We start from the raw sequence: 14394 nt of genomic DNA, 5'->3' as shown, positions 1-14394 counted from the left end.
ATGGCTAGACCTCCTGATATACATACTTTACAGAAACTTGAAGTTAATCATAATATTTAAAATATTAAATCTTGCTGTGTGTGATGACATGCTCTTTAATCCCAACACTTGGGAGGCAGAGGCAGGTGGATCTCTGAGTTCAAACCCAGCCTGGTCTACAGAGTGAGATCCAGGACAGCCAGAGAAACCCTGTCTCATATAAAAAATACACACCCCCACCCTCACAAAGCAAGCTCGTATTGAGTGTTGGGCCTGGGATTGCAGCTTCAGTGGTAGTTTTGCAAGCAAGGAGGACCAGCATTTGATCACCACCCATCAAAATCAAAACATTATCAAAAGGTTGCTTTGAAGACCTGATGCTCTTGTTTAACCCCTAGAACCCAAATGAAGATGGGAGAACAAACTTGTCCTTCTTCTATCCCCATACACAGACCTACACAATAGAAATTTTAAATTTATGCCGAGCGTGGTGGCGCACGCCTTTAGTCCCAGCACTCGGGAGGCAGAGGCAGGCGGATTTCTGAGTTCGAGGCCAGCCTGGTCTACAAAGTGAGTTCCAGGACAGCCGGGGCTATACAGAGAAACCCTGTCTCGAAAAACCAAAAAAAAAAAAAAAAAGAAAGAAATTTTAAATTTTTTATTTTTTAATTTTTTTGGTTTTTCTAGACAGGGTTTCTCTGTATAGTCCCGGCTGTCCTGGAACTCACTTTGTAGACCAGGCTGGCCTCCAACTCAGAAATCCGCCTGTCTCTGCCTCCCGAGTGCTGGGATTAAAGGCGTGTCCCACCACGCCTGGCGAAATTTTAATTTTTATTTACTTTTTATTTTTGAGACAGGGTCTCTCTATGTAGCTCTGGCTGTCCTGGAACTCTGTAGACCAGACACCTGCTTTCTGCCTCCCAAGTGCTGGGATTAGAGGTAGTCATTACTTGCTTGGTTTACAAACCAAAACATTTTGGAACAGAGAATATCACAAGTCATTTAGATACATCAGATTTTTTGTTGTTTTTCAGACAGTATCTCAAGAAGTTCCTTCTGGCCTAGAACTCACTAAATGTTATGAACATTACGTTCGACTTCTGTTCCCTTGGGCCAAGAGCTGAGATTATGAGGCAGGGAGGAGAGAAAACAGACCAAAGGGCGTTCAAATGAGCCCCATTACTACTATACTAGGCATGCCTAACCCAGAAAGAAAAAAAAAAAATCTAGAAGGAAATGAAGTTTTGCTAGAATCTTCTGAAGGTCACAACACAAACAGGTTTAACAACTGTAGCCTGCACCACAACTCCCTCAGGGGAACTAAAGCATTAGAGTTGTGCTGAAAAACTGGTTAATATTTTGACCTTTCTTGGAAGCAGAAAAATCTTAAGTCTCCCCAATAAATCAGAGTAGCCTGAGGGGAGCCAGGCCGAGGATACGTCTGGGAGCTGGAGGCAAATGATGTGGCTGGTCAAAAAGAGGGTATTCAGCTATCCTTGGGTCTGTGTGTAGAGGCCCAGGGAGACCCATAGGCCTGGCAGCCAGAGCAAAGCTCTTACAAAGGCCGCAGGTGCCCCTCCTAGCATCTGCATGGCGGAGCTGCGTGCGCAGAGCTAAAGGCACCCTATGCAGAACCTTCCTCTCCTCCTGGGGAGGTGAGCCCTGTGACCGTTTGTCTTGTTTTTCTGTTTTTTCATACGGCCTCATCAAGTCGCATTTGCCGCGCGCGCGGTTTGGGCGAGAGGCGGGAAAACGAGAGTTGAGCAAACTTTGCAGGCTCTACACTGCATCGGGGCGCAGACCGGGCACCGTGGGGCACCAGTTAAGTCGCCCAAGCTCGGTGACCTTGAGAGCGACTCTAAGGCTCCTTAGTCTGCGATGGATGCCCCACAACGAGGAAGCAAGCGTCCACGTTTCACTCTGACCGGAGCCCGCGGCTGCAGCTGCCATCGCCCGGGAGTAATGGCGGCAGAGTCCGGACAGTTTTATCCAGCTGCAGCCTAGGCGGAAGTGGAGGAGAGGGGGCGTCTGCGCGGCTCCTGGGGATGGCCCGGCCGAGCGCCGCATCTCTGGGACCAGCCGGCACGCGGCGACGAGCTCGCGCCACCGCGCGTACCCCACCCACCTGACGGAACGGCCGGCGCGCGCTCCCAGTAACCGCGGTTTCTCGCAGCGTTTGTAGCGCTTACGTCACAGCCTGCGCCGCCTCTGATTGGATGATCTGGGTAGGTCATGTGGCAGAGCAGGGTGCTATAAATAGGGCGAGGGGACGGTGGTGGTCCGCCATTTCGTGACGCCGCGGGACCGAGAGTGTCTGTAGAAGCAGAGCCAGAGGGAAGCGGGGAAGCGGGTGGGCCTGTCGGAGCGTTAGGATTTGAGCTTGGGCCTTTTGAACCCAGGATCTCGGTAAGGAACCGGCGAACGGAGGGAGGGAGGTGGAGGGAGGGAGGGAGGTGGAGTTCCGCAGACTCGAGGTGGGGCCGGGCGCAATGGCGGCGCCAGATTGAGACAAAGGGGCGCCGCCGCCATTTTGTGACGTTCGGTCCCGGGCGGCGGCTGGGGCCCCCGGCAATGCCGAAGATGCTCCCAAGCCTGTAAATCCCGAACTTAATCTTTTGTCATTTGGAGGAAGGCTCAGCGAGGAATTGCTCCGGGCTGGGGTGTGGCCGGGGTGGGGGGGACATCTCTAAACGAATTCTCCACGTCGCGGCCTTTAGTTTGATGGCGCTTTTTTCTTCCTTGCTCCTGGTTTTCTTGGTATAGTGTCTTGAGGATTTTGTATATTATTTTACAATAGATCTTTCCGTACTTACTGAGCCCCTACAGTCTCATCTATTTCTTTATGCCGACTTAGTGTTTGCTTTAAAAATCTTTTGTAATGAGGCTGCGTGTCTTAATGTAAATCTTAGTTCACGTTGAGTTGGGTTTTTCTTTGACCTGTTTGCTTTTAACAGGAGTGAAAACTGGGGATGGATGAGTTTCATTTGTCTTTTTTTTTTTTTAATTTTTGCGGAATGGCTTGGTCGCTCAACTGAGTCTTGGGCACAGGGTGGGGTCACGGCAAAATAGGATTAAATTTTTTAGTTTGATAATAGTCGGTTTGAACATTATGGTGTATAGTAGGGAAGACACTTAAAATGGTTTATTAAGTAGGGTTTTCATTTCGGAAGTGTGAAGTTGAAGACTTACTGAGAGTGTATGTCCTCAAGGTTGTATGTTCTTGTATGTGTCCTTTTAGTAAAGATTCTTTTATGCAGGATTTTAGGGTGCATGGTGCAGGGCACTACATGCCTAGCAGACCTCAAGATTTACTTTTATGCACTTTTTAGTAAAAGATGGGGTCACTTTACCAGTCGAACTTCATAACTGTCATTCCTCTGGCCTATTGAGCCACAGGCATGTTTGCCTTCCTAGCTATGATAGTTTTGTTGTGGAACCTTTGTGTGGTTCCAATATAATTATTTTTGTTTGTTCCTGAGACAGTTCTTGCTGTAAATCAGGCTGTCTTGGTTTACTCAACTTTTTTAGATCTGGTCTCCAACTCAGATCATTTCCCTCCTTCTCCAGAGTGCTGGGATCAAAGGTGTGTGTGTGTGCACACACCACCGTCCTGATGCACTTAGTTTTTGAGACAGGGTAAGTTATGCTTCAACTTCTGCATTTCTTTTTCTGTAGTCCCGACCTTCTCAGAATTCCCTGCCCCTCCTTGGGATTTCTTTTAAGTGTCTGGATTTTCCATTTTAAAAGCATTTCACATGTAGGGAATTGTAATGGCCTTTTCTGGTTTTAGAATATTTTTAAGACTTAAACTTAGTAGTTGACAGTATATTCCTGAATCCTGTGGCACATTCTGGATCTCCATCTCCTGGTAGTCATTTAGATTGGCACAGCTTTCACTATTGAGAGTAGTGCTGTAGTGAGGCTTTGACATGTTTTTCATTGTGTCTGTAGTTCTGGGGATTAAGTTTCAGTTGCTTGCTAGACAAGCTCCCCACCACTGAACCACATTGAGACTTGAATATATGCTTGGAAAACACATGGAGCCAGGTGTGGTTATGCACAGTTGACTTAGTCCTTGAGAGCCAGGCTAGCCTGGCCTATCTACAGTGAGACACTTTTCTTAGAACAATAGCACATGGTTTGGCTGCTTGGAGAATTTTAACTGCTTATTAGGGAAGTAAGTATTTAGAAAAAAGTGGTATTAGTGTTAAGGCAATAAAGGAAATTTTTGTGGCAGTGTATCTTGGAAGTATTTGATTGTGACGGGACTTAACTGTAGCCCTGCCTGGCCTCAAACTTGTGATTTTTTTTTTTAAAGATTATTTATTCTTTGTAAGTACACTGTTGCTGTCTTTAGACACCCCAGGAGAGTCAGATCTTGTTACAGATGGTTGTGAGCCACCATGTGGTTGCTGGGAATTGTTGAACTCAGGACCTTCAGACGAGTACTTGAGACCCTGTCTTTAAAAGAAAAAAGTGATAATTGATCCTTCTGTGTTTTACACAGTTCCAGGGCAGTTTTTGTTTTTGTTTTTTAAAGGTCTGGCTATGTAGCCCTTAGCCCTTGCTGGCATAGAAAATGAGTGTTGGCTGAGATCTGACTCAGATCCACCTGCCTTGTTTTGAGACAGGTTTCTTTGTAACCCTGGCTGGCCTGGCACACCTTCCGTAGACCAGACCCACAAACTCAGAACTGCATGAGTGAGAGTATTAAAGACATGTTATTACACATAGCCTGGCCTGAGATTTTTATGTAGGCCAACCTCAAAATCAGTTTGCATGCCTGTTGGCTCTTTAAAAATTTGTTGGTTTCCTGAGGATTGATTATGAGTGAAAAGGATAGGGTGAGGGACAGAAAACATTAAGAGTAGTCTTAGTTTTTCTTCCAGCCTTTTTTAGTTGTTTTGTTTTGTTTTTGGTTTTTTTTTTTTTTGGTTTTTTTTCGAGACAGGGTTTCTCTGTGTAGCCCTGGCTGTCCTGGCACTCACTTTGTAGACCAGGCTGGCCTCGAACTCAGAAATCCGCCTGCCTCTGTCTCCCAAGTGCTGGGATTAAAGGCGTGCGCCACCACGCCCGGCTTGTTTTGTTTTTTTAATAGAGATTAAATGTGCTAGGCTAGAATCAATAACATTAGTGCATTCTAGATAAACCATTATATTTCCAAGCCTGGTTTTTGTTTTTTTGAGACAGGGTTTCTCTGTGTAGTCCTGGCTGTTCTGGAACTCACTCTGTAGACCAGGCTGGCCTCGAAATCAGAAATCTGCCTGCCTCTGCCTCCCAAGTGCTGGGATTAAAGGCATGTGCCACCACACCCGACCCAAGCCTTTTTTTTTTTTAACTTTTCCTTAACTGTAGATTGAATAAATTAATGTTGTGTTTGGTGTTTTTTTTTTTTATTACAGAAATGCATCGTGATTCCTGTCCCTTGGATTGTAAGGTTTATGTAGGTAATCTTGGAAATAATGGAAACAAGACTGAATTGGAACGGGCTTTTGGCTATTATGGACCACTCAGAAGTGTGTGGGTTGCTCGAAACCCTCCTGGCTTTGCTTTCGTCGAATTTGAGGATCCCCGAGATGCTGCTGATGCTGTCCGGGAACTAGATGGAAGGTAATGACGGATAGATAGTTAACCTGGCTTAAATTTTTTAGGACATGGGCTTTTTGGTGTTTAATCTACAGTGGACCTGAAGTCCCAGCACATGGAGTTAGAGACAAGTTCAAGGTGCCCAGCTTAAATAGCAAGTTAAAGGCAAGAATAATCTTGATAGGCCACAGTACCTTAAGTGAAAAGAGTCTGACAGCTCTGAAGCTGTAGGATAGGCCATTTGTCCCTCCAAGTTAAAATAGTGAAAGTTTGCTGGGGTCTATTTCATCAGTGACCCAAATGTGCCAGCTTAACTCATTGTTGTAGAGATCAGTACAAGCTTAATGCCATTGACAATTTTGTGATCAGTGTCCCTTCTCTTTAGAACACTGTGTGGCTGCCGTGTAAGAGTGGAACTGTCGAACGGTGAAAAGAGAAGTCGGAATCGTGGGCCGCCTCCCTCTTGGGGTCGTCGTCCTCGAGATGATTACCGCAGGAGGAGTCCTCCACCTCGGCGCAGGTACTTGAGAGAGCACCTTTTAGAGAAAGGCATTGGTGTAATGGAGTAGCTAGTAGGAGCAGGTATTTCTTCCTAAGGTTGTTGGTGGGTTAACTTACTGTGGACATCGGAGGTCTCTACAAAACATTTGCTGGGTGTAGTTTGGGGTATGCGAGTTGTGCTGAGTGTTGGCTTTTGTCTGTAGGTGTATTATTCATGTTGGTAGTTAGTAACTTCTATCTTGGATCTGTCTTCTAGTTCATCTTCTAGTTGCATCTTTCCAAGTCTTCCCTTTTACTTCAATTTAGGCCTTTTTCCATTTCTTGACTCCATAATGATCAACATTACATTCAACTAGCTCTTCACAAATGTGTTTTCTACTAGCACAATTGTAATATTTATCAAAACAGGCAGCTGTTTTAATGTTACAACTGGTAAAGTAGAAGTCTTTCTGAAACAAACTTAAATCACTGACCAATAAAGGGGGCTTAAAAGTATTCCCAGTCATCCGTTCTTGAATCCCAAATAGGAGAGAATTCAGTTTTTTTATGATTGAAATGGCATCATTCTTGGACCAGGCAGTATTGCCTGGATACAAACTCCTCATCTCCTCAAATCAAGCCTCTAAAATAGTTTCTATAGGACTGAATTTACCTCTTACAGGTGAGTGAAGTCCTAGGAGATAGGAGTCCAAAATCTTGCCCCTTTTGCTATTTTGAAAAACAACACACTGTTGCCCATCATAATAAAGAGTATTTGTTAGCTAATAGATGGTTGTACTGATGGCTTGTTTTTCATTTTTTTTTGTGCTTTTTGGTCCATCTATTAATAAAAATGAACCCCGTTACAGAGTCACCATCATGTCTCTTCTCACCACCCTCTGAATCTGCATTAGCCAGTCAACTAGCCCTTTCAGCGTCATGTGACCAGCGCGCCCCATTCAGCTTGGCTGGTGTCGTTTCACATGACCCAGGCTGGCCAGTCGTCAGGTTGCACCGCCCTTTGGTTCCCGAGCATGCTGTTTTCTCTCAGCCTTCTCTCCAACCTTAACCAAATCGGCAGCAGCCACCTCGACCGCCCACACATTCCTGGCCAATCAGCTCAGCTGTTTATTTACCAAATGTCTTCACAACAACTACAGCAGCAGCCTTCGGCTAACAAAAAAGCAGGAAAAATCCACAACACCCCCTTCGCCAACCAACTAAATCCAACGCAACATCTGGCAAAACCTTTTCAGCAAATTCTTCCTGGCCGTCAGTCCGGCAGCCTCACCTCACCATTTCTAGCTTGTTGAAACCCAAAACTAGTAAGTTTTTCCTGCTTATACAGTTTACTGCTGGTTAAAAATAAGGAGTAAGCGGCTTAAAGTAATTCTTTTTTTCTGGATCAAAGGCTGGCTGTGCATAATTGAATGGTAACGTACAATATATTGCTTGAAACAACTTTTAAGGGTGATAGGGAACTCATAATGTGACTAGACCTTCAAGTGAACTTATGTGCATGTGTGAGATGCCAAACTAAAATTTTAATATCTCTAACAAACAGATTTTAGCTTTTCTTCCTAGCAAAATTTTGTTGAATCCTATCACCTTTAAATGGTTTTACTAACAGTTTTCAAATTTAAAAAAAAAATTGGGGGTGAAGTGTGGGCCAAGCTACGGTAATTTTGATAAGCCTAAACACACTCTTAAATGTGACATCACAAATGCAGTTCTAATGTAGCACTAAATGGCATCAATGTTTACACCTACCGCGTTTTCACAAAAATTACACTATCCACCTGGTACTTAAGTCTTGTTAGAGACTTAAAGGTTTGCATGGGTTCCAAATACTGGTTTATGGTACTGTTTTTGGAACTACTTGTGGGACTACATTTTGGTGTGGTGTTTGGGGTAGTGGAGTTAGTTTGACATGAAGTTTTGCATTGGACAGATCTGCTGTGAAGCATTCTTTGTTAAAATGAATCCATGGTTGGAATACCTGCTTTTCACTTGAGCTTTTTGTTCCTTAATCCTTCTGTGCCTTTTTTTTTCTTTTCTTTTTTTATTTTTGGACGATGAGTGCCAGTTCTCCGGCACATTCACTGGGCCCAACAGTGAAATTGAAAAGTTGGGAAATGCCTCACGCCACATACAATAATTGACAATTAGCCTAATTTTACTGTTTCTGCTTCTAGATCCCCAAGAAGGAGAAGCTTTTCCCGAAGCCGGAGCAGGTAAATGTTTTGGTGCCCTGTTCTTAGAGATGGCAACTTCTGACAGCTTTTAAGTTGTTTCCCGTACTTGTTAATGAGATTTAGATAACTCTGGCTAATAATCATAGTGACATGGGTAGCATACATAGTCAGTCACACAGTCAGCATTAAGTTAAAGTGAGCTAGCCTTTCTTTAATCAAGGTGAGCTTTTTTTTTTTAATTTAAAGATTTATTTATATGACTACACTGTAGCTGTCTTCAGACACACCAGAAGATGGCATCTGATCTCACTACAGATGTTTGTGAGCCACCATGTGGTTGCTGGGAATTGAACTCAGGACCTTTGGAAGAGCTGTCAGTGCTCTTAACCACTGAGCCATCTCTACCCTCAAGGTGATTTTTCTAATAAAGGAATGTGCTTTCTGTTTGTTTTAGGTCACTTTCTAGAGATAGGAGAAGAGAAAGGTCTCTGTCTCGTGAGAGAAATCACAAGCCGTCTCGATCCTTCTCTAGGTCTCGTAGGTAAGTAAGATGAATGATTAAACTATTGAAGATATATATAATCTTTTTTTGTGCTATGTACTAAGATAATTTTTTTGTTTTTTAGCCGATCTAGGTCAAATGAAAGGAAATAGAAGACCAGTTTGCAAAAGTGGTGTACAGGAAATAACTTCATCTGACAGGAGTATGTACAGGAAATTAAAGTTTTGTTTGAGACTTCATAAGCTTGGTGCATTTTTAAGATGGTTTAGCTGTTCAAATTTGTTTTGTCTCTTGGAACAGTGACACACAAAACAATGTAATTCTCTATGGTTTCAGATAGATCATATGAGGCATGTGATATCAAGAATTGTTACTTTACAATGTTCCCTTAAGCAAGATTTAATTTTCTTTGAATTTTAGTTTTTCATAGACTGAAATAAACCTAGATCCTGCCCAGTTTTAAGTGTGATGTACTAATGATATAAAGCAACTGGCGGAAATTGAAAGAAGCTGTAGTCCTCTAGTAGCTGAGACACTGTGGCACTGTGGGTGGAGTGATAAAGCGGTGTTTAAGAGCTGCTGTGAACACAAGCCAACAGATAAAGGGTAGGAACCACACTCTGAAGGCTTGCAAAGCCGTTCCTTCCTGCTTTCTATATGGGGATGCAGAGCGATTGTAACATCTTTATTCGGAAATGTAAAACTCAGATACCAGTGTCCTTTCAGTTTAAGGGTACATTGTAGAGTTGAACTTTTCAGTTACTGTGCAAGATTTTTTTTCCATGCTGTCATTTGTAATATGTTTGTGAGAATCTTTGGGATTAAAGTTTTGGTTACAAATTGTTGTTTAACTTGAAAGCCTGTTTTTCCTTGCACACTCAAATCTGAGAGCTTGGTATCAAGTCCAGGTAAAACATTCCTATTGGAAGCCATACTTATATTTTCTTGTAAAGTGCTTTTGAATTAATAAAGTACTAGCATAATTGTGTAGTAGTCCGTCGAGCAAACCACTGTTGCCATTGTTCTTATCCCTGGGAAAGTAGTTCGTTACCCAGTTCATTCTTTGTAAGAAACACAACTGAGAAGCACTACATTAGTGAAGGAATTTTTTTTCCCCCTTTGCTTGTCACTTAATGAGAGTTAGCAGCCATTTTTTTAGGTGTTGAAGCCAGTTCAGGATCATGGCAGTTAGTGACTAACATTTTAAAGTAAGCTCCAGTATGGTAGGTATATTGTAATTCTTTAAGTTGCCCATAAAAAGTGGCTTTGATCTTCAGCATGAAAACATTCAAAAAAGTTTTAAAATTAATTTTATTTTATAACTTGAGGTGTTGCATGGGATTCCAAATTGATCCATCATGATGTAAAATCCACAATATGGTTAATTGTAATGATGCACAGTTGAAATGGAGGCATGCATATCCTTTCTCTTAGAATCTGGAGGAGTTGTGGTTTCAGGTATTTGTGTGCAATTAGATTAAATCATAATGCAACAGTCTTGTGGCTTAAGTTTCCGTAAATGTGTTCTTTTGAGATAGTTTTTTGGATTCTACTGTACTGACTTGGTCTATGTAAGAGCCATTGCACTAAGTTAAATCTGTAAGCTTATAAATCCCCCCCCCATTGTTATCTTTAAACAATAAATTTCAGTAAAAAAGGAGAGAGTCGTGTCCAGAAGGTTCCAACATGAGCCTTTGAAGGTACTTTAAAAATTAGCCAGTCGGGCGTGGTGGCGCACGCCTTTAATCCCAGCACTCGGGAGGCAGAGGCAGGCGGATTTCTGAGTTCGAGGCCAGCCTGGTCTACAAAGTGAGTTCCAGGACAGCCAAGGCTACACAGAGAAACCCTGTCTCGAAAAAACCAAAAAAAAAAAAAAAATTAGCTACCCTTGATCATTCTGAGTATACTACTCAGGGGATGATTCCAGGCGTTTGCTAGAGGTCATCATTAGTACTTAATGATGATGAAGAAAGGCACCTGAGAATTGGGATTCTCGGTTCATTATGGGTTACCTCAGATATTACATACTTTAAGCACAGTGTAGGTTCTCTTCATTTACCATCTAGGTGCCTAAGTGTCACGATGGCATCTCTACCCTGTATTGGACTGCAGGCACTGAAGTAAGCGTGAAGCTCCATGAGATCTCACCTCACTTTGGCATCTTACTGCTTGATTAGAAACCATGATGGATATAGAAGTCTAAAGATACTGGGTGTGGCCCAGATTCTAGACCTGTTAAAGTTTCAGAATGACCTAGCCCTGTTATCAGTGAAGAGAATAGGTAATAAACAGCCATAGTTGTCTTAGCCACTGGCTTAGTAGTGCCTTGTCTTAACTGTGCTTTGCTTTTCTGAATCCAGATGAGATTTAGGTATCAGACAATCTATTCCAGTGTATATTTTTGTACTACCAGACTCTTGCTTTCTGGTTTTTTTGGGGGGGAGGAACATAAAGGATTATTAAAAGACACTGACTTAAAGTTGGGTTGGAGTATATTTTTATCTAAACAGTCCAGTAATAAATTTGAGTTTTACATTCCTACCATAACTACGGGATCCTGAAGTCTATTGCAGTGTTGCACATGTGGCATTTCCTTCTTTGGGTTACAAATGCCTAGTGTTGAGGTTTATTATTGTACCCCAGTGTTTTATTTTCAGAGTAAAGTCAAGCCTTCCATAAAGCGATAGGTACTGGATTTTATGATTCAGGGGACAGGAATCCTACCCCTGCCTACAGTGTGGGTCAGAGTTGGACTTGGTTGTCAGAATGCTTTCCTAGGATACACATAGCCTGGCTCCATCCATCTGTACAAATGAGCTGTGCCTGCCACATGTGGGCGAACTCTGTTCTCAACAAGACTGCAAGCCGGGCATGGTGGCGCATGCCTTTAATCCCAGCACTTGGGAGGCAGAGGCAGGAGGATTTCTGAGTTTGAGGCCAGCCTGGTCTACAAAGTGAGTGCCAGGACAGCCAGGGCTACACAGAGAAACCCTGTCTCGAAAAACCAAAAAAAAAACCAAGACTGCAGCTTGGTTTCCCTCACCCACAGCAGTTAATGTCTGTAGGTTGATTTCCAGAGGATCTGATGCCTTTGTGCCTATACCAAGTGTGAACAAGGAGTTAGCACAAATGCTTGTTAAAGAAAAGGCATGTGAGAAGAACAAGAAATGATGTCCTTACATCTTAAATGGATGAGTGCAGGTGTCCATGGAGAGTAGAAAATGGCATCTGATTCTTCACCCTCTGGAGATGACTTTGTCTCTAATCCCATGGTGGTCTTAACTGGAAAATCGGAGGTGAGCGTTTTTACTTCTCTAGCTGGGTTAGCCACCGTGATGCCTATGATCCTCCTGTACCCTGCTGACAGGCTGCCCTGGCTCTGTTTCTAGAGCCTGATTCCCAAGAATTCTAGCAGTCAGACTATAATGTTTTCAGCATTCAGTAGTTCCCGTTGCTGCTGGTGGTAATGGGGATCCTGAAAACAAAGTGACTACAACCCTTGGTTGTTTTGAAGGTAGTCTTTGTTCAGGATTGACCCCCAGGAGTTTTGAGGGTAGCAATCCACTACACTAGTGAAAGGCCTTGAGTGCCAAGTACATGCTCACTTGGAGCTCTTGCCCAGCCAGCCCCACGTGTTTCCTGCACCTAGCCCTGAACTGTAGCTGTGTGTAGCTCAGCATTGCCTAGTATGTTCCAGGCCTTGGTCAGCATTGGCAGAAAATGTGAGAGGACATAGGTGCTCAGATCTTTACATACTGTCGGAGGTTCTGGTGGAGATACCCACAGAGTGAAAGAACTGGCAAGGGAAGGGGACTGAAGGACATGGCAGGGCAAGCAGATGCCGAACTGGTAAGATGCCTGCACTCAACATTGGTTCTCATCTGATTTAACTATTGGAATGTGGGATGGCTCCATGAACTTACATGCTCAGTGTCTCTGATAGCAATCTTGGAGGATGTTTCATATTTCATACTTAGTGGATTCCGTCCCAAACACATCAGCAATCCCTGTTATTCCAGGCAGTTAATCTGCACTATTTCCCCAGAGACAGCCTTGCCCTAAAAAAAAGCATAGTGTGACAGTTTTACAAATTGGGTGTTCAGTTGTCTTGTTTAACCACTAGGAGGCAGCATTACCCTGCCGGAATCCTTGGACCAAGTCCTTTGCCTGAGGCCATGAATCTAGGCCATGGGTCTCTGGAGCACAGTTGAGTTAGCACAGTAACTGACCAGAGTGACCAGAGTAGACATTGCTTGGAATCTCCTGCCACGTCACTTGAGCCTCACTGGTGGGTCCTTGTCATATATGTTGAAATTAAGGCTCAGGGCCAAACTCCTAGTAGTGGTATGTGGGGAACTGTTAGCTTGCATAACTTGTTTCAGCTACAGAGCCTAAAGCCATGTGCTCAGAAACACATAGGCAGAAGTGCCCAGTGTGAACCAATAGATTCCAGCTCTGATGCTTTGCTCAGGGTCTTGTGAGTGAGGAGGAAACCATAGGGATGGCTAGAGTGTAATTTCCGAATTTTGAAAGCAAGCTAGAATGTGTAGAGAAAGACCTTTAATCCCAGCATTTACAAGCAGATGCAGGTGAATCTAAGTTCCAGGCCAAGCTAGCCAATTAAGTTCTAGACAGCCAAGGCTACCCAGAAACCCTGTCCCATAACATATATAAGTCCTGTCTCAAAAGATTAAGTAAAAGTCTTTTTTTTTTTTTTTAAAGATTTATTATACGTAAGCACACTGTAGCTGTCTTCAGACACCCCAGAAGAGGGCATCAGGTCTCATTGTGGATTGTTGTGAGCCATCATGTGGTTGCTGGGACTTGAACTCAGGACCTTCAGGAGAGCAGTTGGCACTCTTAACCGCTGAGCCATCTCTCCAGCCTGTGAAAGTTTTTTTTATGTTTATGTCTGAGTATATGTCTGTACCAAGTGTGTGCAGACCTGTAGCTGTCAGAACAGGGTGTCAGATCCCTTGAAACTATAGTTCGTCTTAGACAGTAAACCCAGGTGCTCAGTAAGAGCAGAAAGCACTTTTAACTCCTGAGGGAATGGATCATCTATAGCCCCGAAGCCATGTGTGAGGTGATTCCTTGTGCTACCCACATCTCAGGATTTAGAAAATAAGCAAAGACTCAGGGAAGGTGAGGGACTGACTGGGCTGATAGATCACAGCTCGGTCACCTCGCCAATCAACCCTTCACCCTGAGAGGGTGCTGGCAATATGCCAGCTGCCCTGACAGATAAAGCCTCAGACAGATGGCAAACAGACCTTGCCCCAAGGAGTCAACACAGGTCTGATTTAGCCTGTGGTTTGTGCTTGTGCCTGTCCCCAGGGCTGCCTGCTCATGCTCTGCTCCTTTTGTCACCATCCCACTCCTGTGGCCAGGTTGGTACGCTGGTAACAGTAACCAACAGGACCTGCAGTTATTCTGAGATGACGGCAGGCACGCACAGCATTGCCAGGGCTGGCCCTTGTTGGCAGTAGACTCCCTCCAACAGGTGTTGGCTCTGAGGCACAGTGGAACAGGTGGGCTGCCCACTCCAAGGATTTCACAAGCACCATCTGCATCCATTTTAGTGACAGGGTTTCTCTGTAGCCCTGCATGTCCTGGAGTTCAAAAAGAGATCTACCTGTCTCTGCTTCCTGG

The 14394-nt window shown here is 43.8% G+C and overlaps 1 protein-coding gene across 1 annotated transcript; it reads left to right on the top strand.

The window, feature by feature from the left end:
- The first annotated feature begins 2250 nt into the window (after positions 1-2250).
- Positions 2251-9735, top strand: Srsf3 (serine and arginine rich splicing factor 3). The gene is made up of 6 exons (XM_021186461.3): positions 2251-2385; positions 5382-5589; positions 5951-6085; positions 8241-8279; positions 8695-8781; positions 8867-9735. Exons 2-6 carry the CDS (start codon positions 5384-5386, stop codon positions 8892-8894), a joined length of 495 nt encoding a protein of 164 aa, XP_021042120.1. The 5' UTR covers positions 2251-2385; positions 5382-5383; the 3' UTR covers positions 8895-9735.
- Positions 9736-14394: the final 4659 nt, after the last annotated feature.

This window comes from Mus caroli, unplaced genomic scaffold (assembly GCF_978045245.1).
Source record: "Mus caroli unplaced genomic scaffold, Mus_caroli_1 scaffold_18, whole genome shotgun sequence".
In the NCBI taxonomy this organism is placed as follows: Eukaryota; Metazoa; Chordata; class Mammalia; order Rodentia; family Muridae; genus Mus; species Mus caroli.
Note: the sequence above shows the minus strand (reverse complement) of the source record. Positions and strands in the feature narration are given on the sequence as shown.

What these genes read in the sequence shown, in the direction of transcription:
- Srsf3 (XM_021186461.3), top strand. Translation starts at nt 5,384, where the DNA reads ATGCATCGTGATTCCTGTCCCTTGGATTGTAAGGTTTATGTAGGTAAT. An exon ending in AGTCCTCCACCTCGGCGCAG is followed by an intron (nt 6,086 to 8,240) that starts GTACTTGAGAGA and finishes TTCTGCTTCTAG; the next exon opens with ATCCCCAAGAAGGAGAAGCT. An exon ending in TTTTCCCGAAGCCGGAGCAG is followed by an intron (nt 8,280 to 8,694) that starts GTAAATGTTTTG and finishes TGTTTGTTTTAG; the next exon opens with GTCACTTTCTAGAGATAGGA.